Source organism: Equus caballus, chromosome 18, assembly GCF_041296265.1.
Source record: "Equus caballus isolate H_3958 breed thoroughbred chromosome 18, TB-T2T, whole genome shotgun sequence".
NCBI classification, from domain to species: domain Eukaryota; kingdom Metazoa; phylum Chordata; class Mammalia; order Perissodactyla; family Equidae; genus Equus; species Equus caballus.
Genome location: NC_091701.1, coordinates 78,204,727 through 78,222,108, shown reverse-complemented (window position 1 = coordinate 78,222,108; position 17,382 = coordinate 78,204,727). Strand labels below are relative to the sequence as shown.

General features: G+C 36.4%; 1 protein-coding gene across 1 annotated transcript in view; it reads right to left on the bottom strand.

Annotated features, from left to right (window-relative positions):
- Positions 1-9,293: 9,293 nt before the first annotated feature.
- BMPR2 (bone morphogenetic protein receptor type 2) overlaps positions 9,294-17,382 on the bottom strand; it is a 212,434-nt gene continuing 204,345 nt past the window's right edge. The window contains exon 13 of the mRNA XM_023622414.2: positions 9,294-16,847. Within this exon, the coding sequence (XP_023478182.1) occupies positions 16,597-16,847 (251 nt within the window). The 3' untranslated portion in view covers positions 9,294-16,596. The remainder of the gene's footprint in view (positions 16,848-17,382) is intronic.

Here is a 17,382-nt window from a genome sequence, read left to right as displayed (position 1 = left end):
AATACATTAATGTAAATTAAAAATATCAATTACTGCTTTCCTTTTTTGTGATATTTATTTTATTACTTGTTAATTTCATGGTTACATACATACAAAGTTCAATAAAACAAAATTTTCACCCTCATATTCTTTTCTGGCCATTATTATTGTGAATTTCATTTGACGATTCTTATTAAAAATAAATTGGTTGTATAGAGGAGGGGAGCTAAAAAATGATCTGCTCCAGGTTTCAAATATGTTAGATATGACAATGATGGTAGGTGATCAAAAAATATTTGTTGAATGTATGAATTAGTCAATTTAAAAGGTCACTAATATGTAAGGATTTAATCTCTTTCCCAAAACACTTACACTAGCCTACTTACTAACTAAAGACACTGACAATTTTATTTACCCCTGGTCAAATCTATTTACTTACAGAAGACACAAGACCAGACAAATCAATTTTTTTGAAGAGGCAAAACGTACTTACCCAGAATCTGACAATAAAGTCAAGGTTTGACCTCAACCAGTCACAAAGCAACAATTATAAAATGACCCACATGTTCTGTGAAATAAGCCACCCGTTTTGGAAACGCAGACTCCTGAGTGTACCAGACAAAGGCAGAATTGGTGAGAACAGAGAGCAGCACTGAATCTCCTGCAGGTAGTTCCCTGGGAAAAGGTGGGAAGAGGGTTTTTTTCCAGTCTACTCAAGCCACCACTTCCTTCACCCTGTGACTGTGCACTGCCGTGTTTCTAGGACAGTAAGTTCCCCGTGTTTTGCCACTTCCAACTTCTGAGTAACAATGTAAGTAATATGGACTCTCCACTGCTCTGGGGATCAAAGGCGTTCTGGGCTTTGAGCTTTATAAATGCCAGTCACAATTTCTGTTTTCTCAGTTTTAATTTGTCTGACTGTCTGTCTGTCTCTGTCTGTGTCTCTGTCTCCCACACACACAAGCAAGGAAACATTCTTCCCTAATCCCACCTACAAAGGGGCTTTGGGTATTGGCTCACACCTTTGAGATGTCAGTGCTGCCGAGGGTGGAGCGTATCTGAAGCATTCAAGGAACTGTTTGAATTATAAGTGAAGTTCTTGCTTTGTCTGTTTCAGTTAAAATGTAATCTTGAAAAATAAAGAGTCAGAGTCCAACTCAATTTAGTTATTTTGAAGCTTAAAAAAGGAGAGAGATTAATATGTTTACTTTTTTTTAATTGAAGAGTTAATTTCCTTTCTACTTACCCACTGTCTGTTTGGGGAGGGGTTTATTTACTTAGGCTAGAGGATAGTAGAAACGAAGCCATTTAAGTTTTGCTTTTGGGTGGAGACTTAGTAAGAAGGGTGTAGACATGATGCAAAGACATATGGTTACTTTCTATAAAATTGGCCGCTCTTCTATGGCTTCAATTTGCACATAGGTTACATCCAACCTCTCCAGTTATTACAGGTGCATGGTAATTTGCATGACAAATGTGTTACTGAAAACGCTATTCGTACCAGAGGAGAGCCTGTTTTGTTTAAAAAAAAAAAAAAGTACTGGTGAATCCTTTTAACGGAAGAACCACTTTCTGTTCTATAAAGCCAGGTTTTCAGGTAGTGAATTTGCTTAAAGAGAGGCACACCTGTATAGCATACAATAAAACATACATACACCTTTTGAATTCTAGCCTGAATTTCACTCAAGTTTTGGTCTAAAAAAGCCAGTTTAGCAGGATTAGTAGCATCAATAATCTTCCCCAAAATGAAGAAGTCAGTTATCCATTGCATATTAAAATTGAAGGCACTAAAGGTCTGATTTGGGCTCCCGCAATTTAGGTGAAACCAAATCACACACAGGTTAGGAATAAAAGAGGAGAGCATTTCAAAATGAGACAGACGAGAAACAGACTAACAGGAAGGTCGAAGCAGATTTTATAGTTTGGAGGAAAAAAAACTACGGGGGAGATTTTATGTTAAGTTTGAAATTTATCTATTTAAAAAGCATATCACCAACTGTTTTCTTTGACATGAGCAACTAAAAGGATAACTATGCCAGAGTTACAACCAGAAAAATTCTAGGTGAGAAACAGTGCAGATAAGCCTTGACTGGGAAGGCAAGGGACGCTGAGGCAGGTGTCTGAGCGTCAGCAGCAGCCCACTCCACACTGCTCTGCCTCGCTGTGCAGGAAGCAGGGCGCTCGACCCAGAGCAAATGACTTCTGGGTGCCTCTTCTCTCTGTTCCTGCAAAGGCTGAACTGAAAGTCCTTCTGTCTTACCTTTTTTTTCTCAAGGGTGGCCTTCCTTTTCTACTTTTCCTGACCATCTCTCCTACCAAGTTTTTTTTAAAAAGTATTAAGAAAGAGAAGCCTCTATAAAAACAACCAAGCAGGGTTCAAGCGTGGGGCGATTTCTGATTACCCCATTTTGCTTGGTGATGCTTATAAAATGAAAGTTTGTTTTTGGTGTACAGGAAGTCATATTGGGACACACAAGATTAACACAGCCTAAACAGATTTTTGCTAAGTAGTCATTTATCCCTTGAATGAGTTATTCACATGCACGTGTCAATGGGAGATGGACGGGGGAAGAATGGAGACACAAGGCAACAGTGGACTTCCTGTGGGAGAAGAAAAGTGCTCACCAGCAGAGCGAGCAGACACGCTGCCTTACTTCACAGTTGTGATCAGGGCTGCCTCTCAAGTTCATTCCAACATGCCAGGCATTTCCTCTAGGCCCTCATGTCCATGTGATGCCTGGGATAGAAATTCCTGGACCAGGGGGCACAAACCAAAAGCTTACAAAGTTCAGGAAGGTAATATAAATGGGTACCTCTTGTCAGGTAGGAGACAACTAGGAATTGCTGGGTTTCTGGAGAGTGCAGGTCCCACCTAAAAGGCACTCTAATAAAAGCAAATCTTAAATATTATGCAGGCCAAACAAAATACAGCTGGTTGGGTGAGTTGAGCTCTAGGCTCATCATGCTTACTCCTTTCCTAAGGAATAGGGATTAAAGTATTCTGCTCTTGCATCTCAGATAGGTAAATGACACAGAAAACCAAAACCAATTAAGAGGAAGATGTAGATAGAGCACGATTTACCGAGACTCTACATACCTTAGGAGAGGCTATTTCCAGAATTTTAGTCAAACCGTGAATTAAAGCAATCCTGGTTCTGATTTCTTACTTCGGTTCTTCAAATCAGCTTTGGGCTGGGAAATATAAAATACTCTTATGTAAATCTCTTTGAAAGGACAGAGCTTTTTTCCGCCATAGGTCAAAAGTCAATTACTGCCCTTTTTGGCTCTTGCCTACACAGTCTGTGTGAGAATATCATTCCTGATGTTACTGAGAATTTTCATGTTGAAAGAGGTCCCGTTTGAAAACACGTGGAAGTCTTGAATTAGTGTGTGACAGTAGAAACAGCCTTCAAATCCAAAAGGATTGCTGTTTGGAAAATGCAGAAAAATAATTTCTCTTTGGAGAATATGAGAAAATAGTGGCTCAGATTTAGGTAATAAACAAAATAATATTGAAAATTATCCAACATTCCTGAAATAGGTAACCCGAAGTCACATTTGAGTCAGATGTGCTCTTTGACGGCTCAACACTCCCCTGGTCGTCTGGGGTATTTTGGGTTTTCGGCACAGATGTAGTGATGTCTCTTTCTTCCCTTACTATTTCATTTTTATCCTTAGAAAGGAGATATCAGTAGCTGCATTTACCACCTGAAATTTCCAAATAAGTTCTTTTAATTGAGGAGTTTTCTGTCAGTTTATACATCTCAAAGTATTTTAACGGAAATCGAAAGACACAAAAGCTTTGTAGTAATAGAAAAAGTGGCATATTTGTTTCCTTCTTATGACAATATACAGAGTAATACTGAAGGCTGTTCAACAATTCTAAATATTGATATGAATGCAATTTTAAGGTAGGAAATAATCAGAAGAGAGAAAATAATCAGAAATTGTTTCCTCAAAAAATTAGATATCAAGAAAGCCAAAGTCAATAACGGTTTAAAAAAATCTAAAACCTGACTTTGCTTATGAAATGCCTTTACAGAACTCTGCTAAATTTTGGTAGAATCCTGGCAAACGGTGGTGTTCCAGGAAATTGTGCGAACAACTCTGGATTTGACACGTCTTCCAACGTCTCAGGAGTTGTAAATTATGTTTCATTGCCGGACTAAAGTGAAGTCATAACAGGGTCGTGTTGATAAAGTCCTGGCTTTGGCATTGGTGTTGTTCTGGAGAGAAGGAGCCATCTGTACACTTTCTGCCCAGTAGCCCACACCTTCTCAGCCTGTGCAACACTGGGTTCTTCGATGTAAATGTGTTCACAGAGCCTGTCCTGTTTATTATTCATAATCAATAAGAGAACATTATGAACCAAATTTGACAAGAGACATCTAGACATTGAAAAGCGTGGAGAGGCCTCCAGTTCTTAGAACATGAAATACGAGAGCCGCCTGGTGGTGAAAGTGGTGCACAGCCTTGCTGCCGGGCACCTGAGGAACAGTGATTTTAGTGTTTTATTAACATGACTGAAAAAGAAAGGAGTAAAAACACTACAGTAAAAAACAAAAAGATAAAAGCATTTAACCAAAGGACCTATTTTCCAAGTCTACTTACCCTAACTCACTTTTTCTAAAGCCACGCCTGCTGCATGTAGTTTATGGGTGATGCTGGTACTCATTTATTTAAAATTCTTTGTATTTATAGATATACATAGCACAGCCACACATTCTCTCAGTGCTTACCATTTTGGTCAGTTTTAATCCTAAAAATATGCCACAAATCTCACAGATTAACTTACCAGATGACCTACAGTTAAATTACTTTCAAGCACTTAGAGAACTCGGGTGAACTAAGAAGCCTGATGAATAGAAGTTAAGTGAGAATCTACTTTAAAAACTTTAAAAAGACTATTTTGGTATCAGTATGTCAACCAAATAAAATTGGCACTTCAGGGACAGAGAAAACTAGTAAGACTCCATCCGTGATGCAGAAGACTGACAATGTGGTGGTGACCCACAGGTAAAGTGGAGGAAGGGGCCGGCCCAGTGGCAAAGCGGTTAAATGCACACCTTCCGCTATGGCAGCCCAGGGTTCACAGGTTCGGATCCCAGCTGCGGACATGGCACCGCTTACCAAGCCATGCTGTGGTAGGCGTCCCACATATAGAGGAAGATGGGCACCGATGTTAGCTCAGGGCCAGTCTTCCCCAGCAAAAAGAGGAGGATTGGAGGCAGATATTAGCTCAGAGCTAATCTTCCTCAAGCCAAAAAAGATTGGCAACGGATGTTAGCTCAGGGCTAATGGTCCTTGGCAAAAAAAAGTAAATAAAAAAATAGAAAGGAGATAAAGTAAACAAGCTCTATAAACTATAGAGTAGGGGGTGGAAGATAAGGCTGGAAAGATAAGTGGCAGCTGCATAGTAGACAACTTGGAATTTCAGGTTGAGGAGCTTGAACCATCAGTAACCTGGTAAGAGTACTGACAAGGTGACTGGCAATAGAGTATAAGATTGCTTGGAGGAGGGAGAAACGAAAAAGGAAGACTAAATGCCTATCGCCACAGCTCACAGTGGGGTTTTGAAACGCAGTTAAGAGAAGGAGATAGATGTAAGAGTATTTACTTTAAAATTGTACTGGAATTTCTTTTTACTTTTCTAAATGTGAGGAGATGTGACTCCTGGAGGGCATCACCAGCGTCATGGATAAGTGAGTCTAACAAACTTATTTACTTACTTTAAAAACAATACATTTTTTACTTTAAAAAACCCAGGTAGTTCTGAAGTTCTGCATGACATCTAAAGAGAATAATTCATTTTCTTAAGTCTGTTTTCCTTAGTAATTTCAGCATATTTTCCATGACATCTTACATCAAGTGTTGATAAGTACAATCTACGGAAAGTTTGCTAAGCAAAGGAACCTTTAATCTATTCCACTTATCACAATTACAAAAAAATCAAACGCACGTTTGAGATGCTTGTTTCCTTGAATAGGAAATAGTTTCTGGACTTTTCTACCTTGCTTTCTAATTAAGTAGAGAGAGAAGGAAGAGCTCCAGGGTGGAGAAGTTAAGCTGGTTGAGGGAAGAACTGGGCAAGAGAAGGCAGCTCTTTTCAGAGGATCACTATCTACAGTCAACACAACCTCCTCGCTGTCCTTCCTCCACATATCATTTTAGGATATCTTTTTGTTGCTGCTGTTCCTTTTAAGGCTGCTCTTGATACTCATTTTTACAGGGCAGGGACAGGGCCACCCCAAAACGTCCTAGTACAATACTATGTGCAACAACTTGGCCTAATAAGGCACTCATTAAAAAAGATCAAATTGATCTTCTGTGTGACTTACCTGGGGAAGGCTCTGTTCTAGAAGCTTTTCTACAGATAACAAGTGAAAGGTATGTGCATATATTTTTGGAACCAAAACTTTGAACACATAACGTCAAAACTGCTCTATATCAAAAACCTATAAAGGCAGTCCCCTCAGTTAGCTGCACATTCCCTGAGATTTTTAATTTCTCTGAGGGTTGATCAGCCTTAGCCAAATTAGAACCTGGAAGTTATGGTCTTCATCTGTCTAACGCTCATCTTAGTGGCTCACTAGTCCCACTCGTTTTCTTTCACCCTGACCCCGTCGGCTTCCCCTTCCCCACCATCACACCATCAGTGACTCAACTTTGGTTCAGGCTCTCATTATCTCTCGCCAGTGCCATACTAGTCTCCATGTTTCTATATTCAACTTCCTTCCTCTCAAACCATTCTTACCACCACCAGCTGGGTCACCTAATTTGAAATGCCCTTGCTTAAATTCTTCCACTGACTTCTAAGATAAGTCGGAACTCTTAGCACAGCATGCCAGCCCTTCTGTGATATAGGCCCCTCAGGGCCCTCTGGGTTCCTCTGGGTCTTGTCTCTTTATACTTTAACTGAGCATCCCAAACGCTACTTCTATCTAACATCCTCCCATTCCCCTGAAAAATCCCCAACCTCTCAGGCCTCTGAGTATGGGTGCTGCAGCTTCTGCTTAGAGGGCCATCGCTCATCTCTTAACTCCTACTCATACTTTAAGACAGTTAGGAAAGTTATCTCAAAGAGAGAAATTGCATCTGACTCATTAAGAGTGGATTAGGTATCCTTGCCATGTACTTTCATAACACCCTGGGCTTTCATTCTGTCACAATACTTATAATCTGTACTATAATTTTCTCTAAATCTACTGTGAACAACTTGAGGGTGGGGCTGTGTCTTTTATCTTCTACTGCAGAGCTTGCTACACATTAGGTGCTCAAAAAAGTTTTTGGATGCCCTCTGAAAAAGGAACTTACTGGTTGCAACGAAAATTGCATTTTATTTGCAGTTTCTCTCATGCCCCCAGTCCAAACACTCTCCTTTCTAATCTATCCTGCACACTCGTCAGTCCAAATTTCTTCACATTACTTCTATCAAGGCCCTTCCTCTCTAAGAAACTTTGGTCTCCTTACTGTCTATGACAGCAAGTTCAGACACCTACATCTGGCTTTCAAGTCTTACTATTCTGTTTGGATCTACTTGTTCTGCTTTATTTCCAGTCCCTATTCTCCCTTATCTCCAGTCACTTCAAATATTCTGCCTTTACTTTTCCTATTGAAATCCCACCTGTACTTTCAAGACCCTGCTCAATCATCACTTCCTCACTGAAGTCTTCCTTAGCTCTTCAAACACACATGGAGCACATAGTTTACCACTTATCTGGGCACTTACACGTCATCTTGTTTGGATGTAACCATTTCCTGGGTAGGCCTTCTCTCCTCCACAAGACAGTTTAAGTTCCTGGGGGACAGGAATCATATCATACTTTTTGGTGTCTCTCAGTACAGCAATAATGACTCAATTTCAAAAAAGTGAGTAATAATGCGTTATACCAATAAAATGAAAGCTGCCCAAATATAGAATTGGGTCTATAATCTGAAAAACACTAGAGAATAAAGAGGAAGATAATCACCAGCTTAAGCTAGTCCTTTGCAGAGAGGGATGTAAACTGGAAATATGGATCAGATAGGTGTAGGTGTAAATGAGAAAAATTTTACTTGTGGTAAGTTTTTATTAAAAGGCTAATCAAGTCATTATTACACAATTTTTTCAGGTCATCATATTTTCTCTAAGGGTAGTTATTATCTTGAATATTTCATGGTGGATTCTGTAGAGAATTGCAATGGTACCCTGTAACATCATATTACATTTTAAGCTTGGGAACTTGAGTCAAAAGGAAAAGGGGACCCCACATCTATTAACCCTAAAATAATATTTAAGGTGACAACAGAGTCTATGGGAGTAGGCTATGCTTTTCCTCAAGCAAAAATTCCCTTGGCATCTAGGTAAGAGTGGTCCAGTACTCTTTTAAAACATAGCTGTCCCGTGGATTGACACGGGATCCTGCTCCAGGATGCTTAGCTAATACATTGACTTAATCTAGAGCCAAAAACAATGGGTCGCCTTCACAAATTCATCTTCCATTTTAACAAGGCCTTCTAAAAATACAAAGCTCTAACTGAAAAGAGTATTTGATGATGTGAACCGCAAACACAATGTTAGGCCAATGTCTATTGTTTTGGTACCTAGGAGCTTTTCAGTAACCTCAAATTGCTTCATGTATGTTCCTGGCTACTCTATTTAACCACTGGGCCATTTTCATTTTGAGTTTCTCTCACTATAACTAGAGTATGAAAACTGTAGTTCAAAGCAAAATGGAAAATACATTAGAATCTCATCTTTACCAGTTCTGTGGCTTTGGACAAGATATTTAACTTCTCTGAGCCGCAGTTTTTTAATTTACAAAATGGGGACAATAATATGCATTTTGTAGGACTGCTGTGAGAATTATCAACATATGTAAAATAACTAATACAGTACCTGGCACATAGTAGGTGTGCAACTATTCCTCCAACGTTAAATTTTTTTGTGAGGAAGATTGGCCCTCAGCTAACATCTGTTGCCCATCTTCCTTTTTTCCCCTCGCCAAAGCCCCAGGACATAGTTGTATATCCTAGTTGTAAGTCATTCTAGTCCTTCTATGTGGATGCCACCACAGTATGGCTTGATGAGCAGTGTGTAGGTCCACGCCCAGGATTGGAACCAGCGAACCCCAGGCAGCTGAAGCAGAGCACGTGAACTTAACCACCTGGCCACAGGGCTGGCCTCCTAGTTAATTTTTTCTTTTATGTATAATGCTGAGTAAAGAAAGTCATATTAGATAGAACATTTATTATTCTGGTGCAAAATATCTAAAATATCACACTAACAATGATAATTTCTGGTGACCTCATAAAATCAAAAGATACAATTACTGTTGTCATTAATATGATCTTTAATAAAGGGAATAATGCACCATTTTACAGCAAGCCTTTTTTAAACCTATAGAACTGTCTTAAAATCTCCTTCTCCAAGGTCTCTGTATCAATACAATCTTTTTATTTAGGTTTATATATATATCAAAGCATTTACTTACAATTATTCATAGAAAACTCTTTAGTGGCTTAATGTCAGCTTTCATAGTGGCATCCATAGATAATACAAAAGAAAAGTGATTTGCTTTATTTCATACTCACACTGACTCATCAAACACAACTTATACAGCATAGCAAGGTCTCAGACGGCTTATACAAAAGCAAAATAACTGAAAGTAATTATTCATAAATTCATATATGATATTCTATCTGTAATGTAAGAGCAAAACACACCAACAAAAGATACCCGTTAACACGAAAGAGGGTTCTGAGGAATTGCCACAATTTTTCAGCCTTTCTTATTCCAGAAACGCATCCTCAGAATAGAATACACTCTGTAGCTTATGTTTCTCCTGTCCATTTAGAAAAAGCACGGCAGCTACACATCTCCATGTTTTAGCTACTACAAAACTCTAAGAGTTAGTGTATTTTACAATTGTCCACTTATCTTCATTTGAAAAATTATCAACAGAAAATTAAGGATGATTCCAGCTTATACAAATACTTACACAATATAATCTCCATGGAAACATGATGACAAGGCATACAAAAACTGTTTAAATAAATAAATGGACCAGAAAAAGAAAAGCCACAGAAGCCAAGCAACTCAATGTTAAACCAGGACCAATCTTTGAATTGCATCTTTTAGTAATTTAGTTTTTTTACTGTTAAGCTTCTTTAAAAATAAGCTTCCCAATCATACTTGAGAGGATTGGTAATAAGGTGGAGAGCCTGAGACAAGAGACTGGTTACAAATAACTTCCCTGCTAGGACTTTAAGTATACAGCATACCAATGTGAAGCTTGAACTTGTCTGCTTGAAAGAAAAATTCTATTTGGATCTGACAAGGTGATAAATAGGTTACCCGGGTTACCGTCTCAAAACCATCCAAGCTATTACTAAAGCTATCAACATTAGTTCACTTTCAGAAGACAGTTTTATAATGTCAAATTACCTCTTGAGAAAATTTTATCCTTGAGGAACTACTCTACTAAGTTCTCTATTAAAAAAGAAAAAGAAAAAAGAAACGATTTGTCCCATTATGTATAACCATTTAACCAAAGGAGAGAAATAGTTTGAAGACGGTGCTTCAACTCTAAGGCCTAAATATGCTGCAGCATGTAGCCAATTAGTTGAGTATTTCCCTCTACTCAGTAATTATAGAACTGGGCAAGTTTTTATGATTAATGAAGTCTGATATTGTCTATGTAAGTTAAATCAAATTATAAGATGAAACATTAAATGAACTGTGTGTGCAAACACTTTAAATATTCCACTGGATCTAATTGCTTGTTTGCTACTAATTGAAGTTTTTCAATGTGCAAAGGGACGAAAGGGGCCCTGAGTTTTTAAGTAATATTATGTCTATAGAGTGAGTCTAAAACATGAAGATCTTTCTGGAATCTAAAAGTAAAAATAAAATGGAAAAAACCCACATGTTGCCTCTTAAAACACTTAAAAAACCCCCACCAAGTTGTAGCTTAAAATACAGTTGTTTGCTTAAAAATGGAATCATAAACTGGACACCCTAATGATGTGATTTATTTCTAAAGATTCCTTCTCTCTTAGCCAGATTTTAAAATCTGGGTTTAAATTAAGTTTAAAAAATGAATGTCACAACATTTAACAGTAACACTACAAACATCACAGTAATAATGGAATTGGAATTTTCAAGATATGATAGATTTATTTTGGGCATCATTTTAATATACAGCATAAATTCTTCTGAAGTATTTACTTTCAAATGTATTATCCATGAGATAAAATCCTACATTATTTTTTATATGCACAAACACTAAACTTTAACCAGTCACTTAAAAGTTAAATGAAAGTTGTTGTAGTCCAGTCTATGTTGCAAAACAATAAGTATTTCAAAAGTGGTCTGCAAAAATATTCATAGATAATACCTGATTATTGTAGGGTTTGCTTTGGAAAGTTAATCTTGCATTTTAATATTTGATACAAAGAAATATGTAAAACGCTGTGGCTCAATCATAATGCTAAGCTTGCTGCAATATAGGTTAAAAAATTTTACTGGCAAAATAATATGCAATTCTGAATGCACGGCTTTTTAGTTATAACTAGTGAGAATATAAAATTGTAAAACTCCACGATTTAATAGAAAATGTTAGCTAATACAAAACTTAACTTCAGTGCTGATTTGCTGACAATCTGATGGTTGGATCCATTGTCAAGAGGTAACATCCTAATTCTCAATTCTGTCCCATCGAACTGGTACTTAACCGGAGCAATAAATTTGAATATAACATAAAATTTAATTTTAGGTGTTCTTAAATACTACAAATAGTTATTAAAATCAGATTGAGGAAAAAATGCTAAAGGAACCAAGCAGTTTAGTCTGAAGAACTGAGACTTAGGTGTTAATTGAGAAGCCTGAAGCACACTGAAGAATAACAATGTTGAAGAGGATGACCAATGGCTCTCTTTTTTTACTAGTGGATAAGAGAAATGGGTATAAAGTGAAACAGGAGGGAAGCAGAATAAATATGAAGAAAACTTTCCTGACACAAAAGATTATAGTCAGTTAACCAAGGGATAGAGTAGGCCAGCCACAAACTAAGAGGCGATTGAAGGAAAGCAACGGGTTGGTGCACCAGAGCACCCTGGGATCTCCTCTTTTCTTATATATCAGTTTAATCCGGGAACCTGTAGAAAAACGTCCTTTTGATAATATCATTTGTATAACTAGCTCAAATAGTGATTTGCCAGATTTACTCAAAGAGTATATTTAGAAGCAGATCATGTAACATAGTCTTGGCTAAAGTTTGCATAGTTCAGAATATAAAGTTAAAATGAAATTTTATCTGCTGAAAAGCAAACTGATGGTAAAAGGTACGAATATTTAGAAACATTCCATCCGAAAAAGATTCCTAGGGCATATGAGGGAGTGTTTCACAATTTCTAGAATAACTGGTCTAGATAATCAACTAAGTGTGTACAAATTTTAACTTTAAGGAGTTAGATTGGAAGATAAAGTAATATATAAAGCAATCTGTGAATAGTTATGTAACAACCTGCATATAACTGGTAGTAAGTTCAACATAAACTTATAAAAGCTTGTATAGAAATATAATCTCAAGTTCTAGGAGCTAACTACCTCCAATGAAATATTCATTTCCATAAATATAAAAAAAAAGGTTACTGAAAAATGTTTTCTATTTTAAGTGACTTTGAGGAGAGAGGTTTACAGAGAATGGAAAGTTCACCAAACAGCTGCAGCCTAACAGGTATTCTATTTGGCTTTACAAGCCAAGTTTGAAAATATTTTAAATAAAAATACTTGCCAAATTTTGCGATAATTCCCACTGAAACACATACTTACTTGAGTGGTCCTACCTTTCTTTAACTATTTCACATTCAGAACCAACATACATTTTCCGGAACAAGTGGATACATGTAAGGAAGCTACACAAACTGCTTTATGAAAAGGACATTATTCTTGTGTCCTTCCTACATCCTCCTCATTTAGTTCTCTGGATTAGTAATTTTCTAAAGTCATTAAAAGCAGAAATTTTCAAGATGGAGTTAAAGGATTGATGAGACAAAGTCCATGTTAAATTAATTCCTCCAAATCAAGTATGGAATCAATTTAGGAAAAAGTCTCTGTTCCCACAAACCACCTTCACTTTTCCTTTAAAATTTACTTTACCTTTAGTTTCGCAATATAAGAATGTTAGGAGTGAAGAGAAGTGAAATGATTTTAAGATTCATGATGGCAGATGTGGGATTGAACTTTGTCTTGAATTAGTAATTATTTCTCAAGCAACACTAACGATAGATATGTCTACATGTCTTCTTATGTTTGCTTAACTTCTAAAGTCATTAAGGTATCTGGTTTGGCTTATATACAAGCCACAGTTGTGCTGGAGTATAATGACTGAATTTCTTACAAAATGTCAGTGTATTACTCATCCTGTCATACAGTGTGCAGGCAGTGTGGTATGGATAAAAGAGATGTGGAGACAGGCAAACCTAGGTTAAAAGACTTTGTCTACTCCAAGATGTGGACTTTGGGCAAATTACTTAGCTTCCCTTAGCTTTAGTTCCCTCATCTGCAGTTGCTGTGAGGATTAAGAAGACAGCGAGTGTGCATCCCAGCGTTCAGTAGGTAACAAATGGTCAGTTAGCATTATTTCACTCTTGTGCCTTCCCATAACTCTTTACACTGACTACCAGTTTTTTTTTTTTTTCCCAATTACGCATTTAAAAAAAGGGAACATTTTTAGGAATTATAATTAAATCATTTTTGTCTAAACACAATTCAAATCAAGTTCTTTCAATGACTAATTTCTAGTATAAAATAAGGATAGTTAAGGGAATTAATATTAGACTTTGACTACCTATTATGATGCTTTTAAGGTTGTAATACTACTTAGAAAAATGAATTTTAATATTTTTTCATTAAATGGCCTTTTATTCAAAAGGACTCAAATGCTTTTCTACACGCAAAATTTTGTGCTAGCAGTTAAATATTAGCTTTAAAAAACATTATTATTAGATGAATAAAGTTAGCAAATAAGTATTTTACGTAATTTTGCTTGCTTGTATATTAGATTTGAAAAGTAAATCAGTATGATATACAATTTAAAATTTATTAAAATGATCTACACTTCCTATTTCTCCTACTTTTTAAAGAGTCTACTAAAAAAACTGGGGAAAAGAAATTACTTGTTTTAAATATGCTTACATGAAATGGGAAACTATAAAAGAGTTCTTTTAATTTGGTATATTAATTTTTGAAAGCATTTTATCATTAAAGATCAAAAAAAAGGTTCAAAAGCTTACAATCAACTGGCCCAAACACAAAGTATAGTAGGAGGTAAGGTAACTCTTCTGTCAAGAAAATATGAGTTAGGCCTCAAATGGTCATTTATCCTCAATGCTTCCGACTGGAGAAGGAAGACAATTTATTTTGATTCAAAGATCTCCTACAAATATTTGAAAATAATATTGTGAAATGTAGTTCAAAGACTTTCAAAGGCAAGAGAACTAAGTGAAAATTTACCAGGAAAGATATAAATAATTTGTTACATAGATGAAAAAATAACTAAATGAAAAAAAATTTATGCCAGGAGACTGAAAAATATGTTAGGAGTCTGAATCAACAGAAGGACCAATAAAACATAAAAGGTGGAAATCCTGAGCACTAGTAAAGTAATGTTAATTCTAAGAATTCAAAACTGTATTCAGCATTCCAGCTATCCAGCTTACCATTTATTCAAATAGTAAGTGTTGTAACATCTAATTCATAAGACCATAGCAGACTACAACCAAGAGAAGGCTTCTACACAAGTAAGTCATAAGGATTTTGGACAGCAAACTAGAAAATCTGGGCTATTTTTAGCTAAATAGTGAAGATAGAAGAATATGAGTGAGAAAATCTTGTTCAGGAGATAAAGCCTAAATTGGGAATCTGTGTTTCCCTCGGGGCTTTTTATCTCCCAGAGAAATCTCAGAACTTAATTAGATAACGTCTATTAAGTACTCTGAGAATCTGAAAAAACTAAGTGAGATCATCACTGTTTGCAAATTGATAGAAAATAATTTGTGCTTATAAAAAAAAGTCCCTTATTTGACATAAAGTGCTTTATTTAAAAAAACTTGCAGAGGTTGTTTAAGAGACGATTATCAGTAATGAAAAAAGCAAAGGAAGCTTTAAAAAAAATATATCATTGAAGGATACATAACATGTTATCACTAGAAGGTATATTCTAATATAATGTAAATAATAAGCGTTACTCACATATCAACGATCATGTGAAAAACTGGCAAAAGAAGAAATTATGCAAATAGGATTAGCGAAGAAACACAAAGTTTTGAAAAGAGAGAGAGGTAAGTCTCAGTCTGCTCAAAAGCGATAGGTTTGGCAGCAATCCTTCCTTCCACAGGGATCTGGCATGCCAGACAAATGATTTTTCCACACAGTGTTTTAGGTCATGGGAAGATTAATCATTTTCAGATAAAGTCAACAGGCTTTGCTTGGGAAGAGAATAAAAGATACTACAGGGTGAAAACTATGAATTACTTTTGAAGTTATTTTAAACAGGAAATGTAATTTTACTTGAGTCAAAGATGGCCTATTCAGAGAATGAAGGCTATAACACTATATTGTCTTAACCATCTACCTACTTAAAGATTCCATATAAGTATAGCTCTATAAGTTTTCTGATAAAAATGTGCTTCTTAAATAAATGAATACGGAACATGAACATACATATAAAAATAAAATAAAATGGAAAAAGGCTAATATTTGACTTCTTCTACTTTGTTCTATGCTCTCTTATGAACTTCCAAAACCAGAAGCAAATATGTTTATTAAAATGTCTGGAAGCAGACATTTAGGATTTGGAAGGTTAAAAGAAATGGCATTTCAAATAAGGTTTTGGTAGTTCCTTCTTTACAGCCCTTTGAGACAATGCTTCTGCATTCTCCATAAGGAGAAAGAAAGTAAGAAACCAGGTAGCTGCTTTCTCCTGTGCAAAAATTCACTGTCACAGAACTGACCTGCCAAAAGTATGGGAAATGTGGGAGAAAAATGTTCATATTATGGAAGAATGTGTGCTCTGTTAGGAAGAGAGCTTACAAGAAAGCTTATTTGTGGCCTATAGACTATTGCACATTCAAACAAAATACAAGAGAAAAGAATGTCCAAAAGATAATATGTTCAGGAACATATCAACACACAAACTAGCTTGTGCCCAGAAATAAAACATGGATACCAGACACCACTGCAGTCAAACCTGTCTTAATTTGCTTCTGTTTTAATGACCTTTAGAAACTGGTCCAAACTGATTATCAGCAATACATGGTTTTTGCTTTTTTTCTTAAAAAAATATTTTGAGACCACTTTTGATACACACACATATAATTCTGTGGTCATAACAGACAAAAACATAACTTTAGCGAGACTAAACAAAAGTGCAAAACTTAAAAAAACAAAATTAAAAAATATGGAAGCATAAGCTAAATTTTTCTGCATAGCTGAAATCTATTTAAAGCAAGTCCTTGCTGCAGGGGTAGGAGGCAGTACTGACAGGAGGATAAAGCAGTTGTTTTTTTTTTAAATGTCTTCTGCATGTTTAAATGATGCAAAAAATAATTTCACTCCATAGGCTTGAAAACATCTCACAGACAGTTCATTCCTACATCTTTAGACACCATGGTTGTGGCAGTGCCTCCTTCCGCAAGGTAAACAGCTGTGCTGGATTTGGAGTGAACTGCCCTCTCACTGCCATTGTTGTTGACCTCACAGTCCAGCGGTTCAGTGGAGATGACCCAGGTGGAGGGGCGCCACCGCTTAAGAGAATAGGGAGTTTTCACACGTTTCTTGATCTTTTCACCAGATCCTGATTTGCCATCTTGTGTTGACTCACCTACTGAAAATAAAAGTACAGTAAAATGAACTATATATAGACAAACTACTAAAAAGTTAGAGTTGTAACTTCAGAACAGATCAAACTAATATCTGCAGGAGGTACTAATGGACATTTCTTAAAATTCATGATGCCAGGCAATATTTCTCTAGGTAAAACTTAGTGAACCTATTTTTGAGACTCTTTAAGCCCAATGTTTTTATAACTGGTTGAATTATTCTATAGGGCAAGGAAGAGAATCCAGAAAAAACAAAAAAGCAAAACCAGGAGAAAATTCAAAGTTCTCAGCGGTCTTCTCAAATCCTTTGGTTATTGGTAGTGATCCTAACTTGGCAACATGCATTTAATCATTCTACTTAAAGCTCCAAGTGGATCAAACTTTAAAAGCATTCAGCATATAATATTTTCCAGAATGACAGAAACACTAGAGGCACAAATTTTCTGGTCATTCCCCTTCCCATATCTGACAAGACATCTTACTGATATGGAGCCCTGCCAAAGGGTTTGTCAACCACTCTACAATACAAGCCACTCAAGC